The 14,815-nt window shown below is 29.8% G+C and overlaps 2 protein-coding genes across 2 annotated transcripts; both read left to right on the top strand.

Moving 5' to 3' along the window:
• Positions 1-4,204: 4,204 nt before the first annotated feature.
• Positions 4,205-6,150, top strand: LOC140446099 (uncharacterized). Its single transcript, XM_072538633.1, has 2 exons — positions 4,205-4,387; positions 4,515-6,150. Exon 2 carries the CDS (start codon positions 4,539-4,541, stop codon positions 6,054-6,056), a length of 1,518 nt encoding a protein of 505 aa, XP_072394734.1. The 5' UTR covers positions 4,205-4,387; positions 4,515-4,538; the 3' UTR covers positions 6,057-6,150.
• A 4,944-nt stretch (positions 6,151-11,094) lies between these two features.
• On the top strand, positions 11,095-13,284 carry gdl (gonadal protein gdl). Its single transcript, XM_072538634.1, has 3 exons — positions 11,095-11,419; positions 11,481-11,641; positions 12,926-13,284. The coding sequence occupies exons 1-3, from the start codon at positions 11,331-11,333 to the stop codon at positions 13,198-13,200; spliced, it is 525 nt and encodes a 174-aa protein (XP_072394735.1). The 5' UTR covers positions 11,095-11,330; the 3' UTR covers positions 13,201-13,284.
• The last annotated feature ends 1,531 nt before the right edge of the window (positions 13,285-14,815 follow it).

The following is a 14,815-nucleotide window of genomic DNA, read 5'->3' as shown; positions in this document are numbered from 1 at the left end:
CCTGAAGTATGTCATCATCCATCCTCACTATATGATCAGTCCATCAAAGTTTCTGGAGTCGACGACCGACACAATCTCACGATTAGGGTCTTACATCTTACGATTTTTAAAATCTTAAGTGTTTCTAATAAAATGTATGGGAGGAAATCAGGATTTTTAGATTGTCACCTTGAAATATTCATAAATGGACTGTATTTTTGTATCAAAGTGGGCTACTCCAATTAACTCAATTAATATACACAAAATAATATAAACAAAGCTTAAAAGGTTCTTTATTCAGTATACGTGACAAATTTTCAGTGTAAAATGGAGATTGAAGTCCTAGATTTACATAAATCCTGCATTAACATTGGATAAATGTTAACAACTGGTTCTGATTAACTTTAAGTGCCAAACTGCCTACATATTAACAGTTTTTCATAATTAGGTATTATAATCCACTAGACATCTTTATTTCATAACTATCTTTACTATTTTCCACACATCAAAGACATAAAAACGACGATTAACAATGTTACGATTCAAATTACTGTACTCTCATAACGTAATTTCGGGCTTAATGTTCATTGGTTAGTCGGAAGAGACAACTGTAGTAAGTCTATGAACCGTGGCTGATTCCGTCTGCCATACTTATCTTGACAAGCATAGTGGGCATTCTGATTGTTTATTATTCTGAGGTACAGGAAAGTTTTTATTTATTATTTTATGACATCTGTTTTCCATTACATTAACAAACTGAAGTCCGGAAAACAACAAAATAAAACACAGATATCTTGACACTTGTTTATTTGTATAAAGCTTTGGTAAAATATTGGCAGCAAAATATCCTCCTCCTCATTCTTCAAGCCCTTGTCAGGGGGTGTGGGTGGGGACACTCTAAATATTGTTAGCATGCTATCTCTATTAGCTGCTATCCTGGTACCAGATGGATAACTTCATACTTTATATTTTCCACTAATCTTCATTTAATCTTTATCATGGTGGAGATCTTCCTATCGATAAACAAAAATGGATGCCTCTATATTCAATAGTACTGGTTTGTTATAAGTTCCATACCTTCTAAAATACTCTTCCTTAAAGGACTATCTGTAGATAATAAAGTGTAAACTCTAGCATTTGTGCGATCTTGCTAGGATCATCACAAGTATGTAACTATTGCTCAGAAGTAGAAGGTCAATGAAAATCTATAATAATGAAATATTACAAGAATGTACGACATCCCTTTTAAATAAGGCAACTTTTAGGAATGCAATTATATGAGTTTTAATTATTTTAAAATACACTACACGTCATTAAAAAGAAGCCACATTGTATAGTATAATCACAGAATAAATTACTATCAGAATGCCCACTCTCAGATGCCGCCTTTGAAGTTTATCAGCAGGCGATCGCCATATTTTAAACGGAAACATAAACTCGAATTGAGAAAACAGCACTTACATCAAAGAATATAGACGCTTATAAGCGTCTATATTCTTTGCTTACATCAACGCATACGCCATGCTATACCATACGCCTCTTGCCATGTCATACGTCATACCCCACGTTCACGTTTGTTGTTGTCTCTATTCTATAGTATCATTAGTTCGTTTATTTGTTTAGTTATTGTTTAGTTTTTATTTTTAAGTATAGGTATAAGGACAATATTATTTATAGAGACTTATTATTTAGTTATTTGTGTACATAAACACTTGTGAAGTGTGTTTTCGTAGCCGTGATATCAAGGTTTGTCATAACAATTATATGTAGTTTTGTACGTTATAATAATGATATATTTTTTAGATGAGATAAGCATATATAGCTTGAAGATTTGTGCTTGAAGGACTAATCATTTTTTGTATTTTAATCTAATAATAAATTATTTATATTACCTATTGGTTTTTTTTGCCTACCACTAGATAAGATAAAAATGCTGCAAATTCCAGGAAAAACATAATAAGTAAGTTCCTACATATTTAGTATTTTTGCTTTTGAACTTTTTCTACTGTTTTTTTGGGTTTTTGTGCGAAATAAACTGTTATCTCCATTTAAAACACACAATATTATCACTATAATCAATTCTATTTTTTGTCATCAGACTATTGATTTTAGAAAAAAAAATTGATATAATTACTAATATAAGAACCACTTAACATCCCTATACCCAAGAAAATCCCAAAATATATTGCAAAACCTAAGTTTTTGAACCTTATATTAGCATTGAAGCTTATGGCAATTTTAAAAGTGTCGTATGGGTGACGTATTCCCGCCTTTAAAAAGCGAGCATTTGATTGGTCTATAGTTACGAGACAACCTACTTAAATATCTACTAACCTTGGTGTCAGGCTAAATAGTAAAACGATAATTGGCACCTCACCCAGTGCCAGGGTGCGTAACTATAATATACATGGCGGTAAATTCAAAAGGCAAATAAAATTACCTAAAATTGTAAACTCATTTTAAAGCGAAGGCAAAATCAATATAATCCTAAAATAACAAAAAAATCCTTATCCTATAGGATAATATATATTTTCCGTATACTATTTGGGTTTTCTTGTTATGTTAAGGCTATATTTATTTTCCATTACATTAAAATGCCAAAGTGTTTAAAAGGAGGTTTTTCACATTTGGTACCAGTGAGGATAGCCTCAAATTAGTTCTCAATTAAGTCCCACAGAACGAAATATTGCGTTGGCAGTGTTGCCATGTTCTTAGAATGTATATGTTATATGCTTCAAATACAATGAGATCAAGCTTTTAAAATGTACATTTTTATTATATTATTTAATGGATTTTGCAATTGTATACCTTATATAAAACATTAATGAATTAATATTTGTTTCGTTTGATATTAATTGCAATTAATTATCAGAAATTTTTTTTGGCAATTGCCCTTTGATAGGTTAGATGATAGATTTGGCAATAGAGTCAGAACCCTCAAACCACAAACTACTCCATCCCAACTGGAGTATTCTGTGCTCAAACCATCAGTTGCCAGATTGCAACAGATGTATTTTTAACTTTATTATTTATACTGACCTGTTACTATTTACTTTTAAAAACTGTTTTAAAACTATTTACTTTGTCTTTTTTTGGTAATTGTTAAGTATTAGTTTTTAAATATCTTATTGCTTTTGATTGCGTATGTTTCATCTGTAATGTAAATTTCAACACTGCCAAACACCAATATTTCATTCTGTCAAACCCATTTGAGGCTATCTTCACTGGGACCAAATGTGAAAACTAACAATTAAAGAATAAAATATAGAACAAAATCTTTATTTATATATGATATAATATTATTATATGTTACATGTTGGGTGGTGTAATCTGTGGTAAAACCATCGAGTTAGAATCTAGCCATGGATAGCAGAAGTATAGAGAAAGTGCCGGTGAAGTTAACTACAAATGAACCGTCAAATTTGCGTTTGCGGTATTGTCATGTCCTTATTATGTAAATATGCTTTGAAACAGTACATTTTTATTATATTATTTTATGGAATCGGGTATTTTTTAAATTTATATAGAACACAAACGAATGAATATTTGTTTCTTTTGATATTAATTGCAGTTAGTTATTAGAAAAAAAATTATAATTGGCCTTTGGTTATTAACTGGCAATACTGTCAAAAATTTGGAAACACTATGGTGTATTTTGTGGTATTAGTCATAGATAAGAGGGTTAGGTTAGGTTGTATTAGTTAGTTGCTGGAACTTGTTCAGATCGTCATTACCACAAACCATACATACTCAATACTCATACAGTATGTATGGTTTGTGGTCATTACATTTCTATAAACAAAATTTCAATTTAAAATAATGCCTACAACAATTGTTGAACCAGAGAGGCTGTTAAATGTAGAAGGAATGCGGGAAGAACGCTTTAGTTTAACATAAAATGTGAATAACAAAGTAAAAATATATCGGCAAAGATGTTTAATATTAAATTTAAAAACTTAAGAATTTAAAAGCTTAAAAAATTTAAGTTAATTTAAATTATAATAAATTAAATTTAAATTAATTAAACTTCTTTTAAAAACTTAAAAAGAATGTTTAGTAAAATTAATTATATAATATTGTATCGCATGCTCTTTCGTGATTTAATAAAACGACATGGCAACACTGTCAAATACAAAACTTTCCCTCATTTGTAGCTAACTTCACCGGCATTTTCTCTATACTTTTGCCCCATAGATAAATGAATATTCCATAATCTGAAGTCTGAAGGCTACAAGTTTGTGTTTGTGACAAGTTAGACATGTATGTAATACAAACAGCCACGCAGCCATTTTAATTTTGTTAAACCTATATAACTGGCTGTCTGGCAAACGTGTTGAAGTCTTTTATTAAGTTTGGAGATTTAAAAATGCTATAGTAATGTTCTATATTTTGATGAAATTTATGAAAGGTGGGTATATTTTGTAAATGTACTTAATAGTGAAGCTTTAGAGGTCATTTTTAATTTATTTAAAGGTTTAAAAACATAAATTATAATAATGTAAATATTAATATAATATACAATGTATAATTTTTAGGTGTTTGTTAATCAAGAAAAAACCATGGAGGAAGAAGTACTTGATGCTTGGGAATGCATTGTATGCTTTGAAAGCTTTGCTTGTAAAATTGAATTGACTGCCCATTTAAGAACCCATGTAGGTCTTAAGTCCTTTGTATGTGTGGTATGTTCAAAGCTATTTATGAAGAATAGTCAGTTAGAAGAACACCTAAAAAGTCATGAAACAGAAGAAGAAATAAAACGGGAAGTTATTGATGATTCTGATTATGTTGAAGAAGTTAAAGAGGACTTACAATTTGAAGATGATGGAGAAGAAATATTAGAAGAACATATTAAGTTTGAACTGGTTGAAGATGATGATCTGTTTGGTGAAACTAGTGATGTTGAAGAAGATTCATCTCAGTGTATAGTGTGTTGTAAAGACTTTTCATCCCTTAATGAATTGTCTTTGCATCTAAAGAAACACATTGGACTGAAACCATTTGATTGTACTACCTGCTTAAAATCATTTTGTTCAAAACTAGATCTAATTGAACATGTTAAATATTGCGAAGATAAAATAAAACAAGTAAACTATCCTACAATTGAGGAGGGTTTCTTAGGATTTAAAGAGGAAGAAAAATATGATGTTGAGAAAGAGAAGGAAAAATTAGCTGAAATTATTAGAAAACAAGAAACCTCTAAAGGTGTTAAAAGAAGACCTGCAGGTACAAGAATAAAGTGCCCAAATTGTCCACTGACATTTGATAATATTTGTCATTTTAGAATTCACTATAGAAAATATACAGGAGAGAAACCATACAAATGTCCTATTTGTTATAGAGCTTTTGCTAAGAATAGTAATTTAACATCTCATCTTAGAATCCATACTGGAGAAAAGAGGTTTCAATGTCCTTATTGTCCTAAAAAAGCAGATCATAAAAGTGCTCTTAAGGTACATATTAGGGTACATACTGGAGAGAGACCTTATAAGTGTCACATATGTAATGAAAGTTTTGTTCATAAAAGATCAAGAGATACACATGTAATGGCTCATAACAATGAAAGACCTTTTGCGTGTCATGTTTGCCCTAAAAGTTTTACTAAAAAATACAATCTTGAACTTCACTTGAGAAGCCATTTTGGAATAAAACCATATGAATGTACTCTTTGTTGGAAATCTTTTACAACAAGAAGTTCATTAACTTTACATATGGACTCACATGCTATAATAAAACCTTTTGTTTGTGGTGTATGTGATAAGGCATTTCCAAGCAAGATTAGGTTAAAGGATCATATTAAAGTTCATTCTGGGGTGAGACCTTTTCAATGTGAGTTTTGTGCCAAAACTTATTATAATAAAGGACACTTGAGAGAACACCAGAAGATCCATACTGGCCTAAAACCTTTTACTTGTGAAGTTTGTTCAAGAAATTTTGCTAGGAAGCAAGACTTGAACATCCACATGGATGTACATGCTGGTATTAAATATCCATGTAGTCTATGCCCTAAAAAATTTTCTAGGAAAAGTCGCTTATATCATCACACGAGAGTGTTTCACGAGGATCAGGAAGAAGTTTAATCCTGGTTTACAGTAGGTTTAATTTTCAATTAAATATGCAAATATTTTAAAAAAGTTGGACATAAATATTTAATAAATAAATTGATTAATTACACTGAAAATTATTTTAAGATAGATTTATTTATACATATTATGGTGATTCACTTTTTCTAAAACTAGATAAATATTGAAGGTTAAAGGGTGAAATATAGTGATAATTATTATACTTAAAGATTTAAGAATATGTACTGGGAACAACTTTGTAAAGGGGTTAATAATTCCTTATTACATTAAAGATCAAGAATGGCTTGGAAAACCTTAGACTTTCAAAAAGTATCAAAATGGATACCAAAGCAAGAATTATTGTGGATAGTTTAGTATAGGAACATGAAAAACTTATTAAGATTTACATAAAGAAAACCAAGACTAAGATCTGGAAAGTCCATACTAACTAGAAGTGAGAAATAATTTTCAATCTATTACTGTGGGTGGCATAATGAAAACTCTGAACCTTATGAGAATGAAAAACAAAGCTCATTACCTGGAGGTTTACTTATGGAATTTATTAAACACTACTATAACAGTTGGCAAACCAAAGGAATTGTTTATTTATCAGACATCAGATAGTAATAATTGACACGGTTCAACCCAGAAGCCTGGTGAGTTTAATATTAATTTTTGTAATAGTATAAGGTTTTGTGACTAGATAAACATTAATCATATGAATGTATTAGGGTTTGTAGTAATCGATTGGGCTTTAAGTAAAACACTTTAAGGCCTGTTTGAGCTTTCGAGTTTATTTAAATCATTATTAAAAACGAACTCACAAGGGTAAGACTGTATATTGATAACAACTGTATTTTTATAATGTAGTTCTTTTTTTAGTATGTTTTTGATAATGAATTAAATAAACTGGAAAACTCAAACAGACCTGAAAGAGTTTTACTTAAAGCCCAATGGATGATTACAAAACCCAATACATCTATATGATATGTATGTATATAATGTATACTATGCTAGTGGAGGGTTCTCAGTCAACAGTTGGAGAATAAAAAAAGGATATCAGCTAGTTTATCCTTTTATTAAAGACATTTCATGTAAAAATTCATAGATATAAAAAATTTGCACATTGTTTACCTTACAAAAGATATGCAGCATAATAAGATGGAAGTGAAGAAAATAGCTTAATTTATGAACAATACAGATTTAAAAAATACAAAACGTTTAGTTTGTGTTATCAAAAACAGAACTAAGTAGTCAGCTTTGTAAAAGTTAAAAATTGTTAAAAAAAAACTTTTGTAAAATGTTTCGCAAATTTTTTGTGCCTATGGATGTTTGCTTATTTATATAATTTTGTAGATGAACTGATGATGTGTATAAATATAATACACGAAACGTCTTCAATAAAAGGATGAAGTAGCTAATGTTATTTTTTTTTACTCTCCAACTGGACCGAATCCTCCACTATCATAGTGAACCACATTTAGTATTGAATTTCAATAGTCATACTCTTTTTCTCTCTCTCTCTCTCTCTCTCTCTCTCTCTATATATATATATATATATATATATATATATATATATATATATATATATATATATATATATATATATATATATAAAATGTTTTGTTGGGTATATGTCAGGTTCTATCAGTCTGGAATTAAAACAATTCTGTTTTTTAGTCACTTAATATTTCTTTAAGTGCTCTACAAATTTATTAAAAAGAGATAAGCAACATTACGATAAAATTACATAAATATGTACTTACAGAGGTAGAACTGTTTACAAAAAAAGCATGTCTCTTTTTTGGTATATTTATTATTTATTTTCATATGTTTCGTTCCAGTCTAAAGTACCATCTACTGTACCTACCACCTTTTTTTAAGCCTGGTTTGATTGTCATTAGACAACCTCAATGCATTACAGGACATTTTAACATAGTAGGCTGATGTCACGAATGCTTGTCATGACTAAAAATAAGTTGTTTTGCTTAATCAGTGATTTTTGTAATATCTAGTTTATTTTGGCTTATTAAAGAAAAGCAGAAAATGCTGAGGCATCATAATTTTTTTAATATGGATATGAGAGATATGATTGTTGTTTATTGTCAGCAACACTTATACTGGCATGCAGCGAAAAGGGAGTATTTAAAAAGTTTCCCAAACAGGCTGGAACCTAATTACTAAACATTTAAACATCTATTTCGAAATTTAGGCGAAAGTGGTTCGTCCTAAATGTGATAACTTATGTCGCCTGAAAATCATTACGCCTGATCAAGATCTCCAGCGTTAGGACTCAGCAAAACTTCAGTTCTAAAAAGCCTATACCGTAAGCATTTGACCCTTACTATTTTATACCTGTGCAAAATCTATTATGAGCAGATTTGCAAATGATATCCGAAACAGGCAAAATCTTGACCACTCTTTCAACGATAGAATATTATTTGCGGACAAAGCTACATTTACACGCCATGGTGTTTTTAATTAAAGGAACAATCATTTTTGGGATACTGAATATCCTCATGGTAAGAGAGAAAGGCATTTCCAACATGAATTTAAAATAAACGTATGGTGTGGAATCATTGATAATTATTTATTAGGGCCATCTGGGTTATCTCGTAATTTGAATGGTGAGAACTATTTACATTTTTTTACATAAAATTATGTTATTGATTTGTTGGAAGAATTGCCATTTAACCTAAGGCAAAATATGTGGTTTGTGCATGATGGTGCACCAGCACATTATACAAGTGAAGTGAAAACATACTTGAATACCAACTTTCCTGAACATTGGAATTGTCGTGGTAGTCATTTTCTTTGGCCACCACTTAGCCCATAATTTAATCCTCGGGATTTTGGTATATCGAATACAATGAAACAGCGTGTCTATAAGAAACTTACATTAGCAACCAACTTTGGGAAGAAATAGATACTGCAGCAGTTTCTTTTGAACCAAAGATGCTCTTTAATATGAGACGATCTTTTGTGGAACGTATTGATAACTGCTAAAGAAAATGGTGGACAAAAATGTATGTTATTTAGTTTAACTATTTCTTAGTATGGTTTGTAAATAAAATGTTTTGATTATGACTTGTTTGATGTAAAATCCTATTATCCTATTATTAATTATTCTACTGATATATTTATTTTCTTTTAATATTTCATTAACTATTCACTTAAGTTAAAGGTATTTTATATAAGAAATTTAAAAGTATTAATTTTTTTGTCTACTTTTCTTCGTTGCCTATAGTAATTGAGTTAAATTAGAATTATGTAGCTGATTTGTAAAATGTGATTATCTCGAAAACTGTTGAGTTTTAAATACCTGTTTTTTGTTACAATGTATATAATGTTAAGCTTAAATTTATACTACATATGTGGCGCCCTCTATTAACTATATTAATGTTTGCATAAAATTATAATTTCTCACACTTAAAAGCACCCAGTTGTAAAGTTTTATACATAAATATTAACAAACATGAAAGTTATACAGAGCAGAGCAGAATTGCAATTATGTTGTTTTTAACAATGTTTTCTATCAAATGTACCTATTTTTAAACATACCTACATATTATATTTTTGTTTGTATATGTTTAATTTTTTTAGAATACGACTTTAAAAATTTTGTGTTATAGAACAAGTTACCATTTTTTCTGTTTTTGTTATAAGTCCTACAGTTTGATTTTTTTCTTTTTCACTTAATAAAAATGACATTACAATATAGTTTTATTATTAAAAACTGTTTTATTGCATTTTTTAGGTGCCAGGTTAACAAAACAGCTTTTTTTAGCCAGGAGTCTGTCAGACTCATGGTCACCATTTATGTAATTAAAATTAAGGTCACCAGTTAAATTTTAAAAAACAGTTTTTAAAAGTACATAGTAAAATTTCAGTAAATAATAAAGTTAAAAACACATCTGGCAATTGGTGGTTCTGACTCTATTGCCAAAGCCAAATCTATCCGATAACCTATCAAAGGGTAGTTACCAAAACAATTTCCTAATAATTAATTGCAATTAATATCAAAATAAACAAATAATATTTCATTTGTGTTTTACATAAATCATAAAATTGCAGAATCGATAAAATAATATAGTAAAAATGTACTTTTTAAAAGCTTTCTCTCTTCGTATTTGAAGGATATGCGTCTATATTATTTGATATAACAGACTATTATATAGACATGGCAACACTGCCAACGCAACATTTCGTTCTGTGAAACTGATTAACGGCGACAGCTAATTTGAGGGCTTGAGGCTATCTTCATTGGGACGAAATGTGAAAAATGGGACGTGTTTCACATTTGGTTCCAGTGAAGATGCTGTCAATTAAGTTTCACAGAACGAAATATTGTTTTGGCAGTGTTGCCATGTCCGTATAATCTATATGTTATATGCTTCAAATACCAAGAGATAAAGCTTTTAAAACGTACATTTTTATTATATTATTTTATGTATTCTGCAACTTGATAACTTGTATAAAACACGAATGAATTAACATTTGTTAACATTAATTGCAGTTAATTATTAGAACATTTTTTGACAATGGACAGTGGAAGTGTGACGTCACAACTGTCAATTACTTTCCAAACAAAAGTTGAAATGTCCAATCTCAAGACTTTTTAATTTCTATAAAGTTAATATTTTGCTTCCTCTGCTGCTTTTTCTTTTAAGTATAGTGTTTTTACGATAATACCATCATAATTCAGTGTTCTATTTTTATGAAATATAGTTTAAAAGTTTAAATTAAAGACATTCTAACCTTACTTTATTGATACATGCATTTTATTGCTATTTTTATAAAAGCATGCTTTATTATTTACACAACCTTGTAAAATTGTTGTAGTAACTATTAGAATACTTAGATATTGCAAAAAGCGGAAAGATTCTGTAAAAAAAATGAAAAAATAACGAAAAATACAAATTATCCACACTAAACAAGGTTTGTTTGGAAAGTGAAACTGACAGATGTCAATAAAATCTACGTCATCACTTCCACGGTCCATTGTCCTTTGATAGGTTTGCGGATAGATTTGGCAACAGTGTCAGAACCCCATTACTTTTTAACTTTATTATTTATACTGACATTTTACTATTTACTTCTAAAAAATGTTAAACTATTTACTTTTTCTTTTTTGGTAATTTTAAAGTATTCATATTTAAATATCTTATTGCTTTTGATTGCATATGTCTCCTTTGTAATGTAAATTTCAACACTGCCAAACAACAATTATTTCGTTCTGTCAAACTAATTTGACTGAGGCTATATTAATGATGTGTGTAATTAAACACTAAAATGGATACAACTGAAGATTCCCTTATTTTACAGAAGAAGCTCTATTTCTTATTAGAACAACTTCAGAATATGGCTAAAGATCTCCCACCGTAAGGAAATATGTAAAATAGTTTAAAATACTTACTAGATTTATAAATGACACTTTTTTAGTAAATATCAAATGAGACTGCCCTGTGAGCTACTATCAAGCTTGGCGAATTGTTTACTTAACGAGACAGTATTTGAAATAGTTAAGGGCCTTTTAGAAATTCAACATGTTACTGAACAACATTTATATCAACAGAGGTTACAATTTGTTCACCAGAAAAAAAGTAAGTAGAAAATATATAGGTACCTATTCATACATAGTTTCATTCTAAAGGCACTAGGTATTTCTCATTCCTTGCATATTTACAAACTTTTAATCCCAAAAATAACATGCCTATGCCAGTTTCAGTGGCACATCCTTTTTCATCTTTTGTTTTTGGGGACATATTAAGGTTTATTTTTTGATGTATTTCTTCTCTATACAGATTCCAGTCAGTCTTGTGATTGTGCAGTTTCGCTGGACATTCCTTCTCAACAAATCTTGAATTTATTCTGGGGTATGATCTGAAGCAATTTCATAATCAGGTACGATATTTAGGTAGTCTTCTCCAAAACCTTTGCTTACAAAGAAATCAAGATAGTCAGGAAGTTTACTGGGGTTAGTAGGTGTCTAACTAGATAAGTGTTTAAGTACTAGTTCCTGCATCACTTGAAAAATGATTCTACTTCTACCTGGTGGAGATGGTTGAGAGCCCCAACTTACATGTTTTGCATTATAGTCGTCAGCACCAGCAAGAAATCTATTGCCTAGGGAATTAAAATAATTAGAATGATTATTTATTCAGTGGATAGTTTGGTGAGAGATATGCTGCAGCTATTACTATTGGTCCAAGTCAATCTTCTTTGATAATACTTGCTGCCTTAAGGTGTGGCTCTTTTATGTTACCAAGGTAATGGTGTTTAATTCCTTTTTGAATAATAACCGCTGCACTTGTTCTAGCATGCCTTTCAGCATCAGGGTTTTGGTGCATTATATATCCATCAAATGTAAGGTTGTGGTTGCTTTTTAAATGTGTCTTTGCAATTAGCATTATGTCAATATTGTTTGCTAACAGGAAATATTGTTATTCATTTTTATGATTTGCTACTCCATTTGTGTTCCAGAGTCCTACCTTAAGTAACTCTCCCATTAATTTTCGGAGTAATTGCATGTTTGAGTTCCTCAGTTTTCTGATTTCTTGTGTAGGTTCATTTATGGTTTTTTGCTGTTTATCCAAAGTTTGTTGAAGAAATAAATTTTGATTATTAAGAAATAAATTAAAACATTAATGTTTGTATTTTGATAACGATTTCTGAAGTGGAAATTGAAACGTCAATAAATGTACTTTAACCTTTAATTGTGGCTTATTCCCAATAAAATAGTAATTACTCTAACATGCCACAAGAAAATAGCTTCAGAACAGTATTAAATATTTATTGTGTTTAAACATATACACATAATTAACAAAAATATACCATTAATTTTCGTTATTTTTTGATGTAGTTAAACTTTAATAATTTGATTACAGATCAAGAAAAAGAAATTTTAAAACAATATGAACATGACACTGATCGAAAAATTCAAGAATTGCAGAAATTTATGTTGGAGCAGAAAGAGGAACTAAAAGCATTTGATATGAACCTAGTTTTGCAGTTGGACCAAAAGGTTTCAGACCAACAAGATATTTTACAAAAAGCTGGTGTACCTGGTTTTTATGTAACAACCAATCCAACAGAGATTAAAGTACAGATGCATTTATTGGACTTTTTACTTCGTTTAAGTAAGATGACAATTCCAATATAAATACTTTTATTTTATTTTGACATAAATGAATCTGTGATATATGTTTTGTAAATAAATATCAATGTAAGTACAATAATTATTTTATTATAACATTCTTTCCCTGAACAAAATACATATCCAAGAGAGCTGGAATTTTTAAAATATTATTCCATAAGCTATATGACTAAATTATGATTTGTTCACAAGTTCGAGTCCATTTTCAAATTTACAAAAAATAGAGAAGAGAAGATTTATTTATTGGTTTTATTATAATGTGGAGTGGTTAATAATACGAGCGGTTCTAATTTATGTCAATATATTTCTTTATAAGCTTACAGTACGATAATATATTATCAACTAAACTTAACTCATAACAGGGCTGCGTATATATACCAAAAGTATTAGCCGAGAATCATCTGGAGTACTCCATCTCTATTCGCTTCGTTGGTAGATTCTCGAAGGCAGGCTCTATTGATAGCACAATCGATAGTATGTTCTAGATTCATCCTTCTGAGAAAAGTGACACTTGCCATGCGTGGGAGGTATGCTATTTCGTTACAATAACTTAAATGACCGGTTCTTCTTCTACAATTTCAGCTCATATTCAGGTCCCTGATAAAAGATGACACTACAATCAAATATCACAATTGTAGAAAGTGACTCATGTTTGAATTATTTTTTCTAGGCCAGTAAAATTGGATGTTTAGCCTATAGAAACAAATATCTTTGTTCCAACAAAAGGAGAAAATTTAATTATTATTTAACAAACAAATTAGTGAATTATTGCAGAATTATGTTTAATCTCTTAAAAATTTACAAAAACCTTCTTCTAACTGTCCAAACAATATACGTTCAGATAGAACAGATCCCATTTTACATTAAATACATTTCAATAATTCGACTGGTCTATTTTTAAATTACAAATGTTTCAGCAAAGATTTGGGTTCTAGCGAAAATGTAACGTTGTCAGCGGGTATGATTCAACTTAACGTTATCTACAATGTTGTAGACTATATCTTTCTCTAACGGTAGATACTATCTGAGATCAACAATTGTGTTCCAGATTAAGGCGATATGACTGGCAATAACGCCATTGTTCAGGTATCATGTCAGTTTCATAAGCGCACTGACAGGGGTTTCATAAAGCACAGAACAGAATTGTTTGTAAAGTTATTAGTGGAAGGAGCTTTTACGTTTAGTTTTTATGAATTGTGAGTAATTTAGTTTAATTCAATTTGGTGACAAATAATAAATATGACTAACAGTAGTAATAGTGAACCGTGTATCAAAAAGAAACGTCACAATTTAACATGCGAAGACCATGATCGGAAATGTGTTTGAACAGTGTGTACAAAGTAATTTAAACAGACGATGAAACAAACGATAATAGAACTTTGAAGGTTGAGACAAGAGGCAGAAAACAAATAAAATTGGATGATACAACCAAACAGGCCATTCGTCGTGCAGTACATGAATTTTATTTCAAAAATGAATTACCAATTATAAAAAAATTACTTTTTCGAAATCTCGAGACGTGTTTTGTTACGTACTAGCTCTTGTAGTATTTAAAGCAAATATCAATTATGGTAAAGCTTGATAGAAGTATGCTGAAATACGTTTGTTGCATATTCATTTT

The sequence above is a fragment of the Diabrotica undecimpunctata genome, chromosome 7 (assembly GCF_040954645.1).
Source record: "Diabrotica undecimpunctata isolate CICGRU chromosome 7, icDiaUnde3, whole genome shotgun sequence".
In the NCBI taxonomy this organism is placed as follows: domain Eukaryota; kingdom Metazoa; phylum Arthropoda; class Insecta; order Coleoptera; family Chrysomelidae; genus Diabrotica; species Diabrotica undecimpunctata.
This window is presented reverse-complemented; position numbering and strand designations above follow the sequence as displayed.